This window comes from Aplidium turbinatum, chromosome 10 (genome assembly GCF_918807975.1).
Source record: "Aplidium turbinatum chromosome 10, kaAplTurb1.1, whole genome shotgun sequence".
In the NCBI taxonomy this organism is placed as follows: Eukaryota; Metazoa; Chordata; class Ascidiacea; order Aplousobranchia; family Polyclinidae; genus Aplidium; species Aplidium turbinatum.
This window is the reverse complement of record NC_137481.1, coordinates 2,292,431-2,314,668: the sequence shown is the minus strand read 5'-3', so window position 1 is coordinate 2,314,668 and position 22,238 is coordinate 2,292,431. Positions and strand designations below refer to the sequence as shown.

Here is a 22,238-nt window from a genome sequence, read left to right as displayed (position 1 = left end):
AAAAGCTGATGTAGCGCCATATCGCTTGGCGCTCATGTTATTTTGGTTTTAAAGCAGCTCCAAACTTTTCAGTATTCAGTTTACAATATCAGCTGGTTGTTTTGAACACTCCACATTTGTGTGATAATAATACCAACGATGGCGTAACAATGAACTACGCAATCACTTCAGTCGTAATCACGTCAACGCAATCACGTCAAGCCATTTTGAAAGCTTCAGCGTTTAGTACAAAGGAACTAATAACTAAATTCGGAAATTAGCAAGGACGAAGAAAAGCTTTAGGTTTCGAATCGACGAGCGTCGGAATGCCGAACCGGTTTACCTTTTTGGGTACTGTACTTCAAGAAACCTTTCTACAATCTACATCGATCAACCGCAGGATCAGCTTGGTCATGAAATAAAACGTCAGAAACTCGCTGCCCTGGCCACGAACGTTCTTCAAAGATTGTTCCCAAGTCCAACTGTTGATATGAATCAAGGCTCTACTGAACAGCATGAAGATGCCATTACAGAGTATAGTAGGCATGACACTGAAATAACTTTAGCTCAAGAGCTGTATGCTTTCGTAGCAGAAGATCAAAGTGAAGAAGCACAAAACTTTGATGTCGGCGCTCGAGTATTGCAAAAAGAAATGCTGTTATATGAAGCAAGCGAAAAAAGGCTAGAAAACCTAAACAATTTAGGCTATATGAGGCATTGAAAAGTTCTAAGCCAACATCTGTTGAGGCTTAACGTGTATTTTCAGCTCTTGGATATTTTGCCAACAAAATCAGAAATCGTCTTAAAACGATGATACTCTTGATGCTCTCATGTTTTTGCGTCAGTATTACAATAAATAAATATAAATATCGTTTATGTAGCTTGCATGTGTATTTTCCTACTTTGCTAATCCCAAGAAATCCCGGGATTTTTACTCCTTAATCCCGATCCCAAGATTTGAAATTTGATCCCGAAATCCCAACCCTAGTGGCTATTTGTGCCATATAATTATGGTAGCCATAGCTTCTGAGACTATTACTTTCTTTCACCGAGTTTTCAACAACAACAAAAATATGTCTAATAGCTTTGTAACTTATCAAGTGGGTCATACTTTTGTCAGAGTCTGCATAAGATATCCCATGGCATCTCTGTTTGACACAGGTAGGAAACGCTTATTTATCAAACTTGAAGCGATTTATTTGATGATAGATATATTTTAGCATTTCAGTTATGCTATTTTTCCTTTTACTGGAGCCAAGTTTATTGTGGATGTATAGTAACTATGAGGCTATGGCTGCTATACTATATGGTAACTGTAACTTACAAACTACACTAAATTTGTATGCTATAAAGTGTTTTATTTCACTGAACATTACGCCTGAAAGTACCATCTTAATAATCACCATTGTCATGTACACAGCGCCCAGGAGCATAGTTTGCACTGTGGATGTGGCGCTATATAAATATTTTTATTCTTATTTAGGACTGAAGAGATTTCAGTAAACATTTAATATTTGTAGAACATTATTCTGATATGATAAGCAACTAAGCAACCAACTTCATGTCTGAAAGCAGCCAATCCACTGAGTATGCTTCACTGGGGCAAGTTTTGGAAGAGGCAATGCAGGAAATATGCTGCCTGGAAGAAAAAAATTCCCACATGCAAGATGTGTTGTCAGAACTCCATGCTGGGATTTTAGGAGTTGATGATTCAAAAACATTACTCACTGACAGTAGCGCACAATTTGTAACCGATCAAACTAAAAGTGAATTGGAGCAATTGCGGACAGAAAACAAGATGTTACTAAATCAACTGAATGAATTCAAAAAACTTTCAACAAGTATATCTGGAAAACTCAGTGCTACCATAGATTGCAGCAATAATGAAAGTTGCACTAAAGATGCTCCAAAAAATAGTTTAGTTGAACTAAAGAAAAAGTTGTCAACTTCTTCACTGATTATTCAAAAGTTAGTTGAAAGAAATAATGTAAGTCTATCAAGGAGGAAATCTATTTCTCCACCTTCTAAAGATAACAGTGAGTTTGAAGTTGCTAATCTCAGCTCTCGTTCATTTTTGGATCAGTCAAACACAGATGAAGTTCAAAGACAACTTGCTGATGCATTAGAAAAGAATATTCGATGGCAAAAATATAATGAAGAGCGTGAACAATATGTCAGTCTATTGCTATCAAAGTATAACCAAAATAACACAGATCTTCAAAAAACAAGAGAGAAGTTAGCGCTTGTTACAAGTAATCCTGACAAGCTTGCGCTGGAACAACGACGGTACTTCGATAAGTTGCTGGTAAATGCCAGACAAGAACTGGAAAGCCAACGAGGTCAAACATTGCAGATCACAACAGAACTAACAATTTTGAATGATAAGCATAAAGAGGAAGTACATCGTCTGGAGGAAAATGTGGAAAGATGGCGTAAGAGATACGAAGAGCAAAGGGAAGCCCTGGCAGCATTGAATGCAAATTATGAAAATGAACGACGTCGAAGCAACAGCAATGCTGTTGAAAACAAGGAGAAACAGTCTCAGATACAACTGCTGCAGAGACAAGTTCAGTTGTTCAGTGAAGATTTTCGAGCTGAACGAAAAGAAAAAGATGTAGCTCAATATGAAATTAACTTTTTAAAACAAAAAGTTGCCCAACTGCAAACCGAGATGGAAAAATACAACAAAAAACCTCGCATATCTGTGAACAGCATTTTAGAACCGGGTCTGATGACTCAAAATAGATGTGCAAGTAGGCGGGATAAAAACTCTTTTGATTCTTGCCACAAAACACGGCGAAGAGCAGCCTCACCACCACCACAAGACTCAAGGTCATCTACTAATGGTTACAATAAAATATCTGACATGAGTCCCATTACCGCACGACGTAGAACAGTGAAGTCTCGTTTGCCTGCTTCGGAAGTTGAAAAGAAATCTGTAGATGACATATTTCTTAATAAAGCCATCACACCAAAGAAGGAAGCTAAATCATCAACAAACCGCAGAAATATTTCAAACTCAATATCATCTCGCAAGCGAATGTCAGACACGGATAAACTATTGTGTTGTCCAACTTGTAACAAACAATACAACATAGACGAGCATATGCTGCTATTGGAACACATTGACATCTGCGGAGACTGATGATGATTATATTTAGTATCATGAAAACTCATCAGCAATGTTTTGAATTCAAACCTTCAAGTGACTGTTTCAAACTGTTCGTTTGACCATTAAACAAACTTGTCAATTCAAAATTGCAGTTTCCCGCACAAAAACGTATCAACTTGGCACAGGACCGCTCGTTTATTTGTTTGTATAAAAAAATATTTTCTGCTGCATATTGCTGGAAATGTCTTAGCTGCCATAGGAAATCTTTCCATCAGTTTAGTTTCACCCTATATGATCATACCTTTGACAAGTGTTCCATTTCTTCTACTTTTATGTATTATGTGTAGTTGTGTACCTTTTTTACTTGCATAATACGTTTTATATGCTTATTTTTTACAACATTTTTGTCACTGTCTGCCTGGACATAAAGTCTTATCTTCTGACTTTACAACATGGCATGAAAGGTATTGTTTTTTACGTTTGTAAATAATTGTTAAATAACAACATGTTTGACTGTTTGTGTATTCTGCACTTTGCATATATGTGCCTTTTTGTTGCTGAATTTGTGGACTACTATCGAAAATAACTTTGTCATGTACCGTACTTACTTTCTTTGGTAAAATGAGTTGAAATCTAATTTTGAAGATGGTGGTAATTTGTACAGTTGATTTACTTCATGCATAGCTATATCCTTTGCTCAAGTTCAAATTGTTAAGTTACTTTTTTGTGAAATAACAGAAACATTTTTGAGAAATCTTTGTGGTCAAAGTAAGACCAGTGGTGACGTAATCCACCAGACTGCGTTGTATTTATTCTTACCACAGTTGTCTGTTAATTATTACATTTGCTAAGTATTTTAAAGGTTTTACCAACGTTGGATTATTTTTGCAATTTATTCCAAACCAAGTTATATCAAATCGAAACCTACAATGCATTGAATTAAGTTACATCCAACCTGAAAGATAAATCGATTCTGAAAACGCTTTATCTCAAAAATTCATTTTTTTATTCGCTTGTATGTCTGTAAAGTCCACCACAACTCTATGTCCTTACTTTTGCAAACGCCTGCAAGGTAAGAAGTTAACCTTTTGTCATAATTACATAAAGGCTCGTAAATTGTTATTTTGAACACACTGCAGGGTTTCCCATAATAAATGATCCGAAGCGAATGTTTCGTGCTGAATTAGCCTTGATAGCAATTCCATTGATGTTCAAATATGTTGACTGATGATGTAATAATCAATTACAAAGCTAGAATTGTTGCATAAGCTGGTTGGTTCTTAACGTTTGGTTTGTTTAGAATTGTTGACTGCAGGATTTGTGATTACTGGTAGAGTGATAGAATCTAATTTATTCGGCCTTAGAGTGATGGAGAAGCTGTATCGACTCGAATCTTTGCTTGTCGAGGATGAAATGTTACTTTAAAACACTCGATGATATGCAACTTAGGCAACAATACGGCTGTGTTGAAAAATAAAGGAAAAAAAGCAGGAATCAAAGACCTCAGAAAAACGTAAATATTCAACAATTCAAATGTGGAATTGCGGCCATGCTGCATTGAACAGCAAACTGCTTGTGGTGTTTAGAGGGTTGTAAAGAAGAGCTTGCTTGTGTTGTTTAAAAGGAAAAAAGTTAGCTTGATTTAGTATTTCAGAACCTTACGACGTTAAACTGATGTACAATATAAATTATGTCTCTATTCAGTATTCATTCTTAGCTTCAGATTTATTCTGAACATTCACTGTCCAGAGCAAACATTTCCCGGACATTGAAGTCCTTCAATAGGCATCTGTCTCTAACATTGAGTCATCTTTGTTAAAAGGACAACTACGTTGGGTCGGCCATGTTTCCAAGATGGACAATCACAGACTACCCAAGATCACCTTATTTGGAAATCTTTCCACAGGCCACCGCAATGTTGGTGATCCCAGGAAGCGCTTCAAAGACACCCTAAAAAGTCACTGAAATTATGACACTCGATTCTCGACATTGGATTAATCTTGCAGAAGATAGAGATTCGTGGAGGCTCACTGTGCTTGAGACCGTCTCCAGGTATGAAGAAACGCGTATCACCAACCAAGGGGAAAAGCGTCGCAATGGACAAAACCGTCGGAATTTTTCATCATTACCAGTGGCAGGCTTTACATGTTATCGTTTCTGTCGCGCCTGCCAGCCACTTTGGACTTTTTAGCCATAAGAGGGCTTGCAAATGACGTGATATTTAAACCGCTATCTTCGTTCTGAAGTACTGCCATATTCAGTGTAATATTTTGTTAGTTTGCTGATCATTGAAAGTTTGAATCAGTGAACCTGGGCTACAGATAGATATTAGTTTTTGTTATATTTCTTTTGTATAGCTTTGGTAGAGAGATACTTTTTGAAAACCATAGACAGATAATCGATAACAGCTTTATAAGATTGAATGGCATAATTCAAAAAATAATACATGAAATAAAATAGCTACATAACTTTAAACGTTTTCGGCAAAACTTTATGCCCTCGTCAGGAAAATGCCTTAATTCATCTAAACAAAAACAAATATTCGTGAAATGTTAATAATAAATGACTGAAAATAAATAAAACTGCACTGACCTGCGTACAAGCAACAACTGACGAACAAACACAAAAGGTGGTAGCAATCTGTCATAATTATGTGGGAGTGTGGTCATGAGACAAGATAGTGAGCGGAACAACATAAAGGCAATCAAGGAAAAAAATCACTGCTGAAAGCCTGTTTATCTTCCATTCTTTATTTATTTTCGTTTAAACCTTCCGTTTTTGCATGTCCAAGATTCGAGCGGTTCTGCCTTTTCCCATCCTTGGGCAGATGTTAGGTCAGGTGTCGAGGCAGCCATTGTTGTTTGGTCATTCTATTTCACGCAGACCATGTATTCCATTTAGCTCGCGATGGATGACTCCGTTGATGGTTTGGTTTGTTTGTTTTTACAGCACCCGCGTATGGGGCCATGCCCCATTTGTGCATGTTGGAGCTATTGAGCCGCATTCAAGTTTTTTTGGCATTCCTTGTACTTTAGCTGTTTGTTACTGACAGACTTGCGACTCATAGCAGAAAATTTATCTGCGTTATAATGTAAACACAGCGTGACGCAATATGACGCGGCTCTCCATCCTGCTGATTGCATGACCGGATGTGGATCAGCAACGTTGTCGTAATTTTTTGTGTTAATTTGCCGGAAGCAACATGAACGTTTTTTCCTCATAAAAACACAAGCAAAGGTTATTTGGTTATTGAAAGCCTAATGGATCCATCTTGTTTAATTTTCTTTATAACTCTGCGTAGTTTACGTGCAACAGAATTTTAGATTTTCAATGCAATTTCTTATGACGAGCACTTTGTAATCGTGTGGTGCAACATCACACGATGTTGGCTAGTAACGTACATACACTTCGAAGTCCCATATCACACTGGTTTAGTCACAGTTGGAAACCCAAATACCTGATAAATCGGTCAAAAAGCGCCCATGTCTCACACAGAGCTGATACCTTGGAAGGGAAGTTTGTTGCATGGAGCACCCCCTACGTTTTCTTTCACTGATCGAAAACAAAACACATTTGAATTTTAATTGCATCCGCGAAAAACAACACGCTTTGAGTCTTCGAAAAATCGCGCTCTATTATTGCATGGATCACCAACTCCGAGTCAAATGTTTGCGATCAATGGTTTCAATGGACCCGATTATTCGATTGTAGGTCGGGTCACGCTAGAATCTTTGCCCTGTTTATCGCGTCGTCGTTCGTATGAAGCAAAATGTTTGTGATCATACGGATGGAAGGACTTGAAGTCAATTTTTCGTCAGGTCATCAAGTTTGTGGGGGCATGTTATTCCGTTGGGAGGAGAATACATGGGACAGGCAAAGATGATGCGGTTGGCTGTTTGCTCTGTGGTGCCACACTGACACGCAGCAGATGCCCTCATGCCCCAACGTGTCCACCAGCAAGCATTAAAAGTTTATTGCGTGAAGCAGAGACAAGATAGGATAGGACCTGTATTTTTGTTCTGGGCTGGGGTTATACTGAAAACACTAGCGAGTATTCCTTAATATTTAATTTGCTTCGGTTAATATTTGGTACTTGCTCGCAGGGAAGTTAAGAATATATTTTGGGTTCATTACCAATGAGATCCTGGGTCTTCAGATGACGGTACTTCTAAGAAATGGCTACCGGAAGAAGGGACGTGCAACATTGCGTCGATTATGAGGTAAGCGCTTGTCACAGTCCACTCACTGTGTCACCATCATGCATCACATGACGACTTTGTTACGTTTCATTCCGTGACTCATGGTCCAGCTGTTGTGTGCCGCTTGATGCAAGACGACCTTGGTTCGAAAACCGTCTGTGGTGCGCTGGTGGCTGACGAGTATGTATTTGACAGCAAAGTTGGAACAGTGTCGGAGCGTGACCATTTTTTGTGTTTACTTTTTCAGTGAGCTTTAAGAGCATATTATCGTCTACTTGTGTTTAAAAACAAGAAAAAATAGTGGATCTGACTCGGTTGATTCACGCCCAGGCTTTTTTAAATACAAATAGACTGAAGTTTGCTAAAAAAAAAGTGAACACCCAAAAATGGTCACGCTATGCCACTGGATGAAAGGAGTTCTTCCGTCAAATAACGGCCCTCTATAATCTATTGATATTTACGTTGGAAAATATTATTTCCTCATGTTATAAAATATAAATAATATATATCTGTCAACAATTTGTATTTTGTAAGCACCCCAGCGATGATAATGTGTTGTTTGAGCAGTCGGTTTATGCGGCTATGATCATGGAGGTCGACCTATGTCAACTTCAGACTTAACTGATAAAGAATTTATTTTTAATCTACAGATCCTGGGAGGGGGAAATTGACGCGGCTGACGTTGTCTCAAATAGTTTCCATCTTTCCTGAACCTCTAGAAGCAGATCTGAACAGACGAGTGGTTCTCTAACTTTTCTTGGGATACTTCACTTCACTGAAGCCGCATTGAAACTTTCGAACAATGTTACTTATTGAGCTCTGGTGATATAGTTTTCTACCTTGGATTTTGTGGCACGGAGGAGGATTTAAAGTCGGAGTCCGATTCATTAAACTTGATAAGACTTAAATTAATAAGACATAAAAAACATTAAACTTGATAAGACTTTTATTTCCATGTGGAGTTGGGTTGTAAACAGTATATCCCTCATGTTACCTCAGTCGGTGTCATATGAGTTTCGGTTCTTTGTCAACTTCGAAGTTCTGAATCACCATTAGTTGGAGGTTGTTAAACTGTGTGATAATTTTGGGGAAGGGGGTTTACCGACGGACGTCATATGGGGACGCAGTTCCAAGTTAAGCCCGGATGACGCTTGGAACTACGATTTCTACACATTCCCAAACAACACATTTTAGCATTTAACCCTTTGGCAACACTACGCCAGTTTTTAACCCTTTTCTCATAAACTTCTGTTTTATGAAATGTAACTGTCTACTGAGCTGCCTGTTATTGAGAAGCCGTCACTCGGTTTGAATTTATTTCAGACGTTTAGTGATTTATGAAGTCGCCACACAAAAGCGCACTAAAGCCAGTCGGCCACTCACGACGTTAGGCTGGGTCAACTCCCGCACTGAAGTTTCTACAGAGACATGACGGCTGACCCAACCGTTACCCAGAAACAAAAGTCGTCGTTTTTTCGTCGCTACAACGTATATTGACGTTGCGTGCAATCTTTTGTTAGTTGGGAAGATTGTTAACTGTAGTCGAACTGTATGATAGCATTGCAACAGCGGTGAAGTTATTTCTCTTGTATACACAAACGTATATAACACAGCATGCAAGGAAGGTTAATTTCTGGCTACTTTCACCCGTAGCAAATGCACATGTAAATACAAAACTCTTCACAAAAATAAAAAATTACAAACGAACAAACCCATAAAACAAAGAATAGACTTTTTATTAATTCAATGCCACTCTCCCAGGCAAGCTGGCCACAATGTCAATTTATAAAAATCACGATCACACACTAGCTGATCTGTAGGACGAAGCATCACCACGTCATCTTGGACGATGATGGCTCCCAAAGATCCTTTTTAATGACGTCGTTTTGACGTAACTTGTCAAAACCAGCCTCGAGGTGCCTCTGTTGCGCGTGGCTGGGTGCCATGTAACCCGCTAACGATGTCTAGTTGATGCACGGTACAGATAGAACCACTAAGGGGCAACAACACTCAAGATTGATGTGAATCGAGCCCAACATGACGTCAACCTCGGAGAAACATCCCGCAGTAAATTTGTACGTTTTTGAGAAAATAAAGTGTTTAAGATATTTAGCGATATGGATATTTTTCTTTTTTAGAGATGGATTTTTTTATAAAACTAATACGACCACTAACTACTAGCTGCATAAGCGGGAGGTGGGCTATTAATAAATAAGTTGCTATTGCACAAAAACTAAACACATGCACAAGCCACCAATGGACCACAGGCATTCCAAAATGGCGTTGGATACAAGTTTCGTCTGTGGCACAAAATCGTAGTTCTTGATCAAGAAAGTTTTTCGGAGTTTTAATTGGGGTACATATGTTTTTAAAGATTATTATTTAATCGTAACCCAAGTTCAAAATAGAGAAAAAAGCATGCAATTGAAACAAAACAGTCAAAAAACTGAAAACAATTCAAATGAAATTGGTTGGAAGTTCCACAGTTGCCGACTCTCAATCACTGTGTGCCAACAATAGGCAGGGAATTCAATTGAAACAAGTTATTTTAAACACACAAGGAGGGTAAAAGTCTCGACAAAATGGTAAGGTCGACATTATACTGTTTGAATCCACAAAACTCAACCATTACGATTGCATCCTGCGGCCAATTTCGATCACTTTTCATTGATTCAAGTCGGTGATTTTGACTGGGAATTGTTTGCGGTAAGGGCAAGAATAGCTGCAGGACGGTAAACTACTTTCCCAGTCAACAAAATCCGTCATTCTTACATTAATTCAACGTCTACAGGCAGTCAATGAATATAAACATGATGATTCTTGTTGGCTGAGTTGGTGTTTGGGCTTTTCTGTCATCATCTGGTAAGATTATAACAACGCCAGAGAAGACAAAGTTTTGCGAATTTTATACAATAGTAACCCAGCCAGAAAATCAGTCCGTTTTTCACACTGATTCAACGTTTACAGCCGTTGAATCAATTTAAAATATAACTAATCTGCTGGGTGGAAATTTCATCAATATTTTGTCCAGAGTTGGGATGAGTTGGGTGGGCAGCAGTCGTGCAAACTCTTCAATGAATATCAGACAAAAATTGCATAATAAACACCTCCTGACAGTTTGTAAATCAAAATAAAAAATACTTTGGGAGTACAAACCCAACATTCCATCGCTAATGTCGGCAATCAGGTATAAATTATAGGTAATGTTCTGTACTAATTTTGCGATTTAAGCTTATTCGCTATAATGATGGCAAACAATAATAAAGCATAACTAAAAAAGAAGCTGATTATGATTATATAATGACTCATTGTCAAAACATCTAAATATGAAACAAGATCAACTCCAACCAATAATTGACATGAATAATTACGTGAATGATAATAATGATGACCATGATAATGACGCCACACCAAGTACAAAATATATAAAAGAAAAACTCTCCAAAAGCAAAACTGTATAAAAATAATCAACTACAATAATAAATGATGAAAAAAGTATTAAAAGATCCAGAAAACGTTGGGGCAACAAAACCACTCAACCATGTCGCAAGAAAGGATTTCGTTGCCCGCGGTGTCTTGGCTGTTCAGCGGGCGCTTATGAAATACACACAGTGACAAGTGCTACCCAGACAATAAATCAAACATTTTTTACACTGATTCAACGTTTACAGACGTTGAATAGTAAAAAACGGCTGATTTGCTGTCTGGGTACTCGGATGCAAAACAACCCTCAATTTACATCATTAGACAGCTAAGAACGTTGCAACAATGTAAAAAGTTGTTTGTTTTGCGTTCGAGCGGAAAGCATTGCACAGAGAACAGAAATTCGATCAATTCTTTACCAGAAATAAAAAAATCGTCGATTAAATAAAAGATACAAAAATGGAACTAAATCACACAGTAGAATTCTGATATATCATGGCCACACAATAAATGACGCACGGACAAGGCATTATGACGCAAGGTGCGCGTCATGAGCTCCATGAACAAGCGAAAGTCAAATTTGCCAAAAAAAGGGTTTTTACAAAATATTTTAGAAAGCGTAAAAACAAAAATTGAAATTTGAGGAAATTTTTATCAAAATGAAAACATTTTGAGCCTCATTGAGCACAACTCGCGTCGGCGCAGGGAGGGGAACAACCTAAAGCAGACGCAAACATTTTCGATAAAGCAGCTTAATTGTTGAGCCATTTCTTGTACAAACAGGGAAGACAAGACAGAAAAAACCATTTTTGTTTTCACATTCAACGCCAGTTCATTGTCAGCAGACCATAAATCAAATACCATTAATGTAGAAAACTCTTTACAAAATTGCAAAACTTTATTGCAGGGCGGTGGTTAATCTTGGACAAAACTGGTAGTTGCACAAATGTATCCCGTGCTCAGGAGATATTCGTTATATGCAAAATTGACCTCAGCAAGGCAAACTGAAAGACGCAATTGAACACCAAGAAAAACGAAAGTGTCCATTTGACGTACACGATCATACACATATATATATATATCTACATCCGCTGATAAGCAAGCACTACCATGTTTGTTAAAGTTGGTAGGAAAAGTACGATGGTGTTTCGTGTAGTAAACTAACATTTACGTGATAATCAGGGCAACAGTTGATGCTTTTTTCGCTGGCAATTACAATGGTTTGACTTTTATGCAAGTGCGCCACATCATAAACACTAGGCAACCCAGTCATAATAAAGTTTACAAAATTATAGACAAACACAATCACTTCGGTGCTTACGTCACAAACATATCTATACATGGTTTTAAAAAAATCGCCTTTAACAAAAAAACAACTAAATGATTGTATCCGTATCCAGAGCAAGAAATCATTTTCAGTGGTGCATTGTGAGATTTGCAGAGGCGGCTTCACCAGCGGTAGGCCATTGACCTTGGGGTTCTATCGGCCCCCTCCTTGACAAGTGGCTTGTGGAATTCTCTGCCGGGCCTGGCGTGGATTGCCGTCCAACAGTTCTCGCAGTAGTACTGATAATTGGAAAGAAGAAATACATTAGATTGAAAAAATTAGATCTGAGAAAAAAAATACAGAACTCAAAATACATCAGCTAAAATGTTTCGGAAAGTAAGTTAGTTTGATCACCAGTGCCACAAATCAAACAGGTTTCACAATTTTTGACTATATTTTGTAAAGAGAAGCATTTCAGCTGGTTTGCTTCTACTATATAATAATCGTTGCCAGGCCATAGAGTAGTAGCCTAGCCTATTACTTTATCAACATCGATTGAAACAAAGTCACTTTTTCTGATGCAGAATAATTCGCCACAAAACTGGGCCCAAACGTCATCTACAAAGTCATTGCATGAAAAACTAAATACACCATTAACTGAATCGACTACCAAGCGATGAACTTGCGTCTCACCTGTAGACAAGTGACGTTGGCGCAGAAGAATGGGGCGAACTTGCCGCCGCATCGCGAGCCCTGGCACTCGTCACAATGCTGGTCGTCCAACACGTATGGCTTCACTTCAACCTGAACATGATTAAGTTGTCAGTCAAGATCATTATGAATGGAGTGGTGAAGAAGTACATGAACGTTAAAAACGTAAACTTCAGAGAGGAATATTTTCCGCAACATTTTAGAAAAGTTCTTGTGCCCCCAGAGCTACAACATAATTACAAGCCCCGGAGTCGAAATATTTGCTTCAACAACGTTACGATAGGCTACTTGTCTACACAATTCACTTAATTCGTAGTCGTTTGGAAAGCAATACAGCTTACATTTAAAACGGGAAAAACCAAACCCATTATCTTTGTAAGACGTTGAGGAAAATGGTTTAAAAGATAGTTTATTGCTGACAGCTACGAAATCAATGGCTGCCTGGTCCAAACCGGTTGTGTGTTAAGGTGAACCCACACTGGTACTAAGCAAACGTTGCATTTAAATTGAGGCCACTCACCCTTTTGTCAATGTCGCCGTGCTGCAGTTGCACGAATCGCGCGCTGATGGCCGCGATGTAGCTTTGCTGGTTAGAGAAGGCGACCCTGCCAGCCCCCTTCGGGTACTTCAGCTCTGGGTCAACATCGATTCCAGCGTAACAAACTCCCCCATACAACCGGTCCATCATCATGGCAAGCTCAACTAGAAAGGAAACGTTTTCAATAAATCGCTAATAAAGTCTTTGAAAGTGTCACCTTCGCAAGCTAAGGACAGTTGGTTGCAAATTAAGTACAATTCGTAAGGACAAGCCACCGATTATATGCAAATGAATTTTTAACGTAAAAATGTAAGCAGAGATGCACCCACTGAATAGAAACTGGAAAGTAACAAACACACTGTCCGAGCCGAGAGTTGAACCAGGGTCCCTTTATCTGCTCCATTGCTTGCACAGTTGAATGTTAAACCTACAAACTACCCATGTTCACTTTCAAACTGTTCAGTTAAAGTGATTGGAAAACTATCGCGGCGATGTATTCCCAGTTTGGAATTTACCTGCTCGAAGCGGACGAGGAACACCACCCACAAATATTGTTTTTCTGGGGTCCAGAGGTTGGGAACCGTCCAAAACAAAGTCGCTATCCACTAAGTTCCAAGGTCGGATTTGAACCTGAAACAAACCACATGCGCTCTTACTTTGTTGCATAATATTCATCGGGATCGTAACGCGCCTTCAGTGAGTAAACAGCGTAAGTAGGTTTAGTGTATTTCAAATCATTCTTTTACTGAAAATTCATTTTATGAGCACTTAAAAAATTAAGAAAAATGTTTTGGTACCCCCACAAAGTATCGAACCCGCATCCACGGACTCGTTGTAAGAAGGTGAAAGTCATGTGACCAGCCCATGGTGCTAGTTCTACGACCTCTAAATCGTCAAGCAAAACACAGGAAGTTTGAAGATACGTAACAAATGCGTCGTGACACAACAGTAGTTCAAAGGTCAACCAGAAAGTATAGTAATTCAACCGGAACGGTTTGTGCATTACATAACACGCCATTGCAGGGGATTTGAAAAATTGCAGCAACAATAAATATCATTTTAAAGGTTAAAAAATATGCTCATTAAAATGATTGCAAACTTTGCAAATTCATTCTGTTTTCATTCCGAAATGCAAACTATCTTGCTGCCTTGAAAGCTCAATACGCAGAAGAATCACAAAATATCCGGGATTTCGCCTCTGCTCAAGATTTACAAAGGAACAAAAATGTCTTTGGTAAAAAAACTTCGCTCCAAAAAAAAACTTTCCTTGTGTTGACTGTTTATTTGAGTTCCGCAGGAAAGAATTTTGCATAAATGGAATTCGATAGCTTGTTAAGGATAACAGTTTATGATTGTCGATGACAACATTCAGTCTGTTAATCGATAACTTGGCTTTTTTGTTGCACTGAGAAGAATATAATTTCCAGGCTCGATATTGCACAGCTGGGCTATATATAGAATTCTTGTTTTAAATTCGTGACATGATCTATAAGTGTAGACTGACACCAATAAAAGTTACATAGAAGACACACAGCCAACAATGAGTCGTCACAAAATTGTGCTTTGATAAGAAGACTCGAGTCACCATCTTGGTTCTTGCCTGCAAGGCAAAGTGGTAAGATCCTTGTACGAGGCTAAACAAGACACCAGTTCGGCACCGCTCGAAAGCTTGTCAAGGTACTGAAAGACACGTTTGAAAGTGAACATGAAAATTGGTTTCCTTTCCATCCTGTCCACTTCCTCCAAATCTTTATACCACCCGGCTACATCAATTTTGTTATTTGCTGACACAAGTCTGTATATTCGGGACAGGGTAGAGCGTGGGGGTGGAGACGTACTTGATTTAGGGGTTTGGATTTAGAGCGGGTATGGATACTGTGAAAGTCCCCATAACAATGACAATCTATGCAGGCAACGTGGGTCGCCTGAGCTTGGTTACATTTCGTACACGAGTTTGCCAAGACAGGTGACGTCATTGATTACATATCGTGAGCATAACTCAACGTTGTTTCGATGCTATTCACTGCGGGAGATTTCTAAGGTGGGAAATCGATGAGGAAATGAAACGGTGGCTTTTCCAATAACTTCGACAATCCGGTTAAATGCTTCGATCGTACCAGCTGTTGCAGATCAATTATTTATCGGCGAGGCAAAATATTCCGACAATATTCTTACATTTATCCAACTATTTCAAACGTCGCTTTACAAAAGACAACAAGACTCATCCCACAGCCAAAAAAATGTCTTTAAATCCACAAACAGGTCACGTGATCCGCCATATGTACTGCAGCTTACATCGATCCTTCAAAGTTTTAGATTAAAATTCAGTTTATACGTTCGGATGGAGCACTTGGCATCGAGAAATAAACGATTGATTCTTCGTTTCTTATGACGCAGCAGTCAGCCTAAGGGGTCCACAGGGTTTAGCATCAACCTATCTAAAAGTCCGCTGCAAATTTTTTATTCTGCGATCTCTCGGTGAGTAGCGTAGTCTGGCTGCTTACATAAAAAAACTGGTTTCCATACTTGATTCCAACCATCAGGAAACGAAAAGATACTTCCCATTATACTGCACTAAATCTTGGGCACTTAGCAGAGTAGGGTGGCCAGTTCCTTTCTCTCGGCTAGCTTTCCTTCCGCAACTACCCTCATCTACGTTATTACACCTTGGGTAGAAGTGAGTGGTGTTTACTGTTTAGCGCCTTGTCCGCTGCGCCACCCCACCAGTAATTACTATAGGCTTACTTTAAATTTATTTCATGTTTTCAAAGCTGCAATCAGCGGCCCCATTTCGGGTCGTAATCCTAGGTTTGAGTAGCCCTCATCCAGATCATCGCTGGTTTCACTGACGATAAACTTGTTTTTATGACATCAACAATGTAGACCGGCAAAAACAGGAATGGAACTCAAGACTTCTTCGTCGTATGAGCTGTTCTTCTGGACTATATGTTTGGGCATGATGTTAGGGCAAGAATGTTAACCATCGAACCTTAATTTCCTGTTCTGACCGACAAACCTGCGTAGAATCATTCTGCGCATCATGGAACACAACACTGTAACGGGCATAACCATTAGAGGGCACCATGTGAAGTTCTACCCCACAAGAAAACAAACTAATTCATACGAAGTATCACTCTCACCAGTTTTTCCCGGATGGTTGGGCTGGACACTCTCAAATAGAGCTTGTCGCTGTCCTTGAGACAACAACTAATAAGTTGCTGCACGGACATCTCATCCTGGAACAGGAGGAAGGCGTAACCTGGAAGAAGAGAGCAACATCACTGATGGGGACGGCAAGCAATATAAAAAGTGATTAGGCACAAATGGAAAAAACCAAACACCGTTACACCGTTAAAAACTATGTAAAAACTATGCATTTTCAACGCGTCACAAACGTTTCGTGCGGGATGGGAATGCGCATCTTCAGACCGCAAATCAACAACACGCAACGAAACAAAGAATATATAGCCTCTCAAGATTCAAACGTATGCTAGGAATTGTACGCACAGCCATGGGATAATACATGCATCAAACAATATCTGTAACTGTTTACTCGGGCTTTTAGTTGGCACAGCCACTAAAACCAGCTATAAAAATTAAATGGAAAACGTGCGCAACATAGCGTCATCTTAATGCAGGCCCTCGAATCACGTTTTGAACTCATCGAACGCTTGTTTTGAACAACAATTCTCAAGATACTGCGCTATCTCACACAAAGCAACCTGAAAGGGTAAGCCACCTTTCTACATTAGCGAGCTGTTGTACCTAGGAACATTGCATGGCGGGACGCGCAGCTCCGCTTTTCCGGCAACATTACAAAGGTCCATTGCCAAATTGACAATATTTCACGCATTGCCACAAGTATGCTTTCCACAAAGAGTCTCAAATTCCTTAAAAACCAACTTCACTGCTCTTATATAATCCATAAAAAGGAGGCTACATTTAGTAAATCAGAAAAAAACGTTAGACCCTTCTAGGGTCGTGCTAGGCCAAAAACAGGTGTAGTTCCACATCCCCTTGACCTAAAATGCCTATATTGTGCCACATATTGTAGTTGGTTATAGGTGAATTGTTCGTAAACAGTTGTTCGTAAAATTAATTCTTCGTAAAACAATTCTTCGTAAATCATTTCTTCGTATACATCAATTGTTCGTATAGTGAATTGTTCGTAAACAGGTGATAAGTCAATTGTTTGTGAACAATTTTTCAGTTGTTTTCCAGGGGCGCTGGAAGCGGGGGGTAGGGGGCATCATGGAGGGACAGGGTAGCAATGATGCCCTTTTAAAGTCATGTAAGCTACTGCACATTTTGCAATATAACAATTTCTGCTATTCGCTTTTAGCCTAATTATAGCCTAACATGGGCCAACAAAAAATTTTTGGCACAAATAAAGGTGAGAGTCATTTTAAAGTATTTCAAGGGCCCTGATTCCGAAAATGCACTTAGTTTTTTCGAATTGGCTCTAGTTTGCGAGATATTTGACAATGAAAATATTTTTGAAACCGTTAATCATAAGCTTTCAATCAAAAGCTCAAAATAATATTCACAGCACAAATTTCGCAACACCAGTAGTTTACATCATTATAACATAGCATGATGTCCTTCTTTGTATACCGGACACTTGTATCATTGCTCGATAGTGAGCTGATAGATGAGCATTATCGCTATATCTTATCTTAAAAGTTTTAAAAAAATTGGCCTTTCAGCAACAAAAGTGCCTTTTTTCATAATCCTGCTCCCTCAGTCAAAAATTGTTTCGGCGCCCCTGTTGTTACTCGTGCTGGGCATTTCCTTTTAAAATGCTCAAATTTGCAATAAGTAGTTTCTTGCCCTTGTGCGTTAAGTGCACTATAAACTTTGTAATAAAGCTGGCCACCATACAAAAGTTTTGGCTTTCCTTTTTTCTGAATCAGGAACTCTATACTGTACAGTGTACACTATACTATACATGTCTGCTCGTCCACAGCACGTCACATCTAGCACATCTCTAGCATATACGCTACACTCTGATTAATTGTTCGCAAAGAATTGTAACTGTTTTACGAACAATTAGTATTACGGTCAATTGCATGCACGAAGAAATGCTTTACGAAGAATTGTGTTACCAAGAATTAATTTTACGAACAATTGTTTTACGAACAATTGTAGTTGGTAGTTTAAATTTCCAAAACGGAAGCGTTAAAGATAAAAGCGATCTGGATGGAGTGAGCCGACCAGCGTGTGGACAAATACCGGCAACGCGTCAGAACAGAAAACGCGGGCCGGATTGTGACGAACCAAACCGGCCACAATGCCACCAATCCACATCATATTGAAGCCTAACAATGGCGGCAGTTTACGATCATGCAACGTTGAAACAACAAACGCGATGCAGCTGGCGACGCTAGCTGCGATGCATCTATACACAAACGGTTGAACAATGCAAAATTCCAAATATAATAACAAGAACACCAACAATGGATACGTTGAAACACAACGTACAAGAAACTTACACAAACACTTTTGTCGATATTCGAGATTTTACGCATTTCCAAAACAAAAGAAATTAAGGACAACCCAAGATTAACATGCTGGCATTACCGCGCCAAGTATGGCACAGCATGAGCATGTTGAGATTTGAGACTTTGAGCGAATGCTTCTGACGCAGACTGTTCTCATTAGAGGGTTTAAAATCTTCCATTGTTCGTCATCACATGCACGTCATCAGCGTCACACAAAATTAAATTTCAAAATCAAAATCAAGTGGCGCAGTGTATCATGAAAGCTTTTGGGAAACGATGCCCATCCCCATTCATAGCGTGAATTGTCGTTATGAAAGCGATAATGGTAAGTGGGTTAATGCGACTATGGCAGCACTTACCCTTTGGGGGGAAGTACGATTTGCTCTCGGCCTTGTGTGGCCAATCCACCGCTAGATGGCCGAACTGTCGGAAGCTTGCCTGGATTTCCTCTGTAACGTCATAAAGGAAAGTTGATAAAGCAGGAAGTGACGTAATGAATGGCTTGACGCCAAAACGTGAATGGTGCGGAATTGCTATTACCCAAATCTGGTTGTGATGGAAAACTTTTGGGGGCATTCCATCAACCGCATATTTCACCGGTGGTTACCAATATCGGGAGTTTCGGACACGCCAATGCGAAAATGAATATGGAAGATCGCACGATTTCAGGGATTGCATACTTCAGATGAAGTTAAAATATTTTCGGTTGGAAATCCCGAGGCTCAAGAGTATTCAAGGCGAAAGTCTTTAAAAAAACTTCAATTCGAAATAAAAGTAAAATTTTGCTCAGAAGCAAAACCGAAATACACAAGTCCAGTATAAAAAAGTTTCGAAATCAGCTGTTTCGAAACCCCTAGTTTAACCCTAACTATCGATTGCATTTCGGACAGAACGCAATCCTTTGGCTACTCCCTACGCAGAAAATTAGTCCATTTTACGTCAGTAGTAAGACGTCAGTAGACGTAGAATCAACATAAAAAACGACTGATTTGCTGGTTGCTTTGTAAATTTCCGTTTGAATACCGCAGGTCATCAATTAGCAAGTTAAAAATGCTCAACAGACGGCGCCCTTGCACGTTGCCAAGCAACAACAATGCAGCTTGGTGACGACAACCGTCTGATGATTGCGTTGTTTTGTCGTTAAATGGACGTTTTGAGAAGTTAAACGAAATGAAAAATTTTCCAGCTAAGCGAACGTAAGTGTTCAGTGATGCGTGAAGGTAATCAGTCAATTATGTGAAAAGAAATGGGAACCCGGCTACCGTAACTTCTTCGTTCACGTTGATTTAACATCAATTTACATTTTTCCAACATTAAAAGAGTAATAATGTGACTCGATTGACAACAAGCGCACATAAGTACACAGTGAAGCTATTTGATGAGCAATTCCATGAGAGAATTCTTGATAACCTTTCAGGTAAATGCCATTTTGAAATGATGCAATCTAAAAATAATCAGTAGATATGACAAGATACATTGCGTCAGACATGACGACTGTGGTTACCATGACACTTACCTTCGTCAATGTCAGGGGGAAGTCCCCCAACGAACACCTTGCGAGAGAATCGTTCCCTGTTGAAGTCCCCTAGAAGGGGCGACATGCTGTTGGCTAGATTGGGGCCGGCCTGGCCGAAAGGGCTCTCCTCCAACAGAACGTTGCCGCTCATTCCTCCCCATTTGCCTGGAAAGAAAATTAGAAATTTAACAAAAAATCCACAAAAAATAAATCGATTGAAATTAATGTTCCCGGACATGACGAACTGTCGTATTTCAGAAAATCAATCGCATGGTTTTACAAATGTCTTCACAACTTATCACAATTCTTGTGTACACATTAGGTTGTTATCGTATGACTGACATTTGTACTGATGCGCCCACAAAAATTATAAAACTTAAGTAGTCGAGCAGCTACAAGCGGAGTGAAAAGAGATGTCACAAGAAAAAAAGATCACGAAAGAACCAAAGAAAATGCCATATCCTGACCCGACATCAAACCCAATTGGTGTTAACCTTATGAGGGATGCTGTAGCTCACAAGAGGACTACTTTCATTGGAAATTTATTTGAGATAGATCTAAAACCTGAAGGATTAAACTTTTGATGAATTTCACATTTAATTTAATATTTGCTTCCACATCTACAACACCTATCGAAAGTAATTATTTTCAATCTACCAACCCATTCTACATTACAGTCTACAATACCAATTCTACATTATCAGACATTGGATCCATGTTAACACGACAGCGAGGTATGAAGCATGGATTGTGTTTAATTTCTGTATCAAAGCATTCCCAACAAAAGTGATTCACTCGCTGGAATATAACCAGTAACCACCCAACTAATATTTCCTAGAAACGATGGGAAAGCATTGCCATGGGAAAAAATGGCTTCTCAAGTTAGCAAATCAATTCTGTTTTACATTGATTTAACGTCTGGTGACAAAAAAGATGATCTTCTGACTAGATTGCATCTCAACAGCTGCTATTAAAGTTGCTACGAAGAAGTGACAATTCTTAGATGCTAATCTTCTTGTATATATTTGACCCTAACATAATTACTCAAGCCCAGAAATTCTACATTGTTTTTACATCGTGCAGATAAAATAATTCAGAGTTGAAAAGGGTTTATCCCAGGATCTAATTAAGGACGAACACAAAGAAATTAAGATACAGCAACACTTTTATCAAATCCGAAGTCTGCTTCATTACTGAGCCGATTCGTTGCGCAACTTGCCTTCTGTTCCTCCGCATTAGTTAATTAAAATTCTGGTAAGGGAATTGTGCAGGGTAAGTTCAATAACGTTGAGGCAACGTAAAAAAACGGCGTATAGAGGTGGATGTTGGTCAAGACCATTTCTACAACACAACTAAGCATGCAAAATGGAATTCGAAATACAAAAAATTGCGCATAGATTTTAAAACCAGAAAAAGAAATCTAAATGTTACCAATCCACAACCAAAAAGAAGCTTGGGAGCAAAGGGAGGAGTTGAGAAGGAGTCATGCAGAATCAAACTCTACAACTAACTGGAAAATAGTGATGGGTTTGATTGTCACGGGTTCGATTCTTACCCCTGCCAATGCATTTTATTTGCGGATTGAAGCAATACTGCTGAGATGGTTCACCGGATATTGCTGCTGAGCAATCCAAACACAACTTCCACATAAACCACCTCGTCACTTTCAATGTAGCCCCAGCCAACAAATTGGTCATTTGTTACGTCTGTAGACGTTGAATCAGTGTCCAAACCATCGATCTGCTGTCTCAGGTTCTTGTACGATCAGGAAAGGTTACTTTGATGCCGCATCTGGCGACGTTAAAACGATGTATAGGAGTGTGCAAACTTTTGTTGATTACACAACATGGGGAATAAATTCGTGGGCAGACACCTTGTGACTATTAATTGAACTAAAACGTTCTGCTATTGCGTAACAATGAAGAAGCAGCCAAGCAGAACAACAATCAATCATTGGAGATTGACCACGTGAGGCCACTCATGCATTGTGTT

General features: G+C 39.1%; 2 protein-coding genes and 1 long non-coding RNA gene across 5 annotated transcripts in view; 2 read left to right on the top strand and 1 right to left on the bottom strand.

Annotated features, from left to right (window-relative positions):
- Positions 1-1,471: 1,471 nt before the first annotated feature.
- On the top strand, positions 1,472-4,386 carry LOC145778894 (uncharacterized). Its single transcript, XM_082590484.1, has one exon. The coding sequence runs from the start codon at positions 1,541-1,543 to the stop codon at positions 3,122-3,124; it is 1,584 nt and encodes a 527-aa protein (XP_082446610.1). The 5' UTR covers positions 1,472-1,540; the 3' UTR covers positions 3,125-4,386.
- A 10-nt stretch (positions 4,387-4,396) lies between these two features.
- On the top strand, positions 4,397-8,497 carry LOC145778895 (uncharacterized). 2 transcript variants are annotated; one of them, XR_014290489.1, is made up of 3 exons: positions 4,397-4,604; positions 7,195-7,311; positions 7,941-8,497. It is a non-coding gene; the product is annotated as an uncharacterized LOC145778895 (long non-coding RNA). The 2 variants fall into 2 exon arrangements; XR_014290488.1 differs by lacking the exon at positions 4,397-4,604 and adding an exon at positions 4,910-5,143.
- Positions 8,498-8,589: 92 nt separating this feature from the next.
- LOC145778893 (uncharacterized) overlaps positions 8,590-22,238 on the bottom strand; it is a 33,575-nt gene continuing 19,926 nt past the window's right edge. For both annotated transcript variants that reach the window (XM_082590482.1, XM_082590483.1), the window contains 7 exons: positions 20,247-20,411; positions 19,090-19,179; positions 16,370-16,488; positions 13,745-13,859; positions 13,212-13,393; positions 12,674-12,784; positions 8,590-12,279 (listed from right to left, as the gene is read on the bottom strand). In XM_082590482.1, coding sequence (XP_082446608.1) covers positions 12,163-12,279; positions 12,674-12,784; positions 13,212-13,393; positions 13,745-13,859; positions 16,370-16,488; positions 19,090-19,179; positions 20,247-20,411 — 899 coding nt within the window. In that variant the 3' untranslated portion in view covers positions 8,590-12,162. The remainder of the gene's footprint in view (positions 12,280-12,673; positions 12,785-13,211; positions 13,394-13,744; positions 13,860-16,369; positions 16,489-19,089; positions 19,180-20,246; positions 20,412-22,238) is intronic.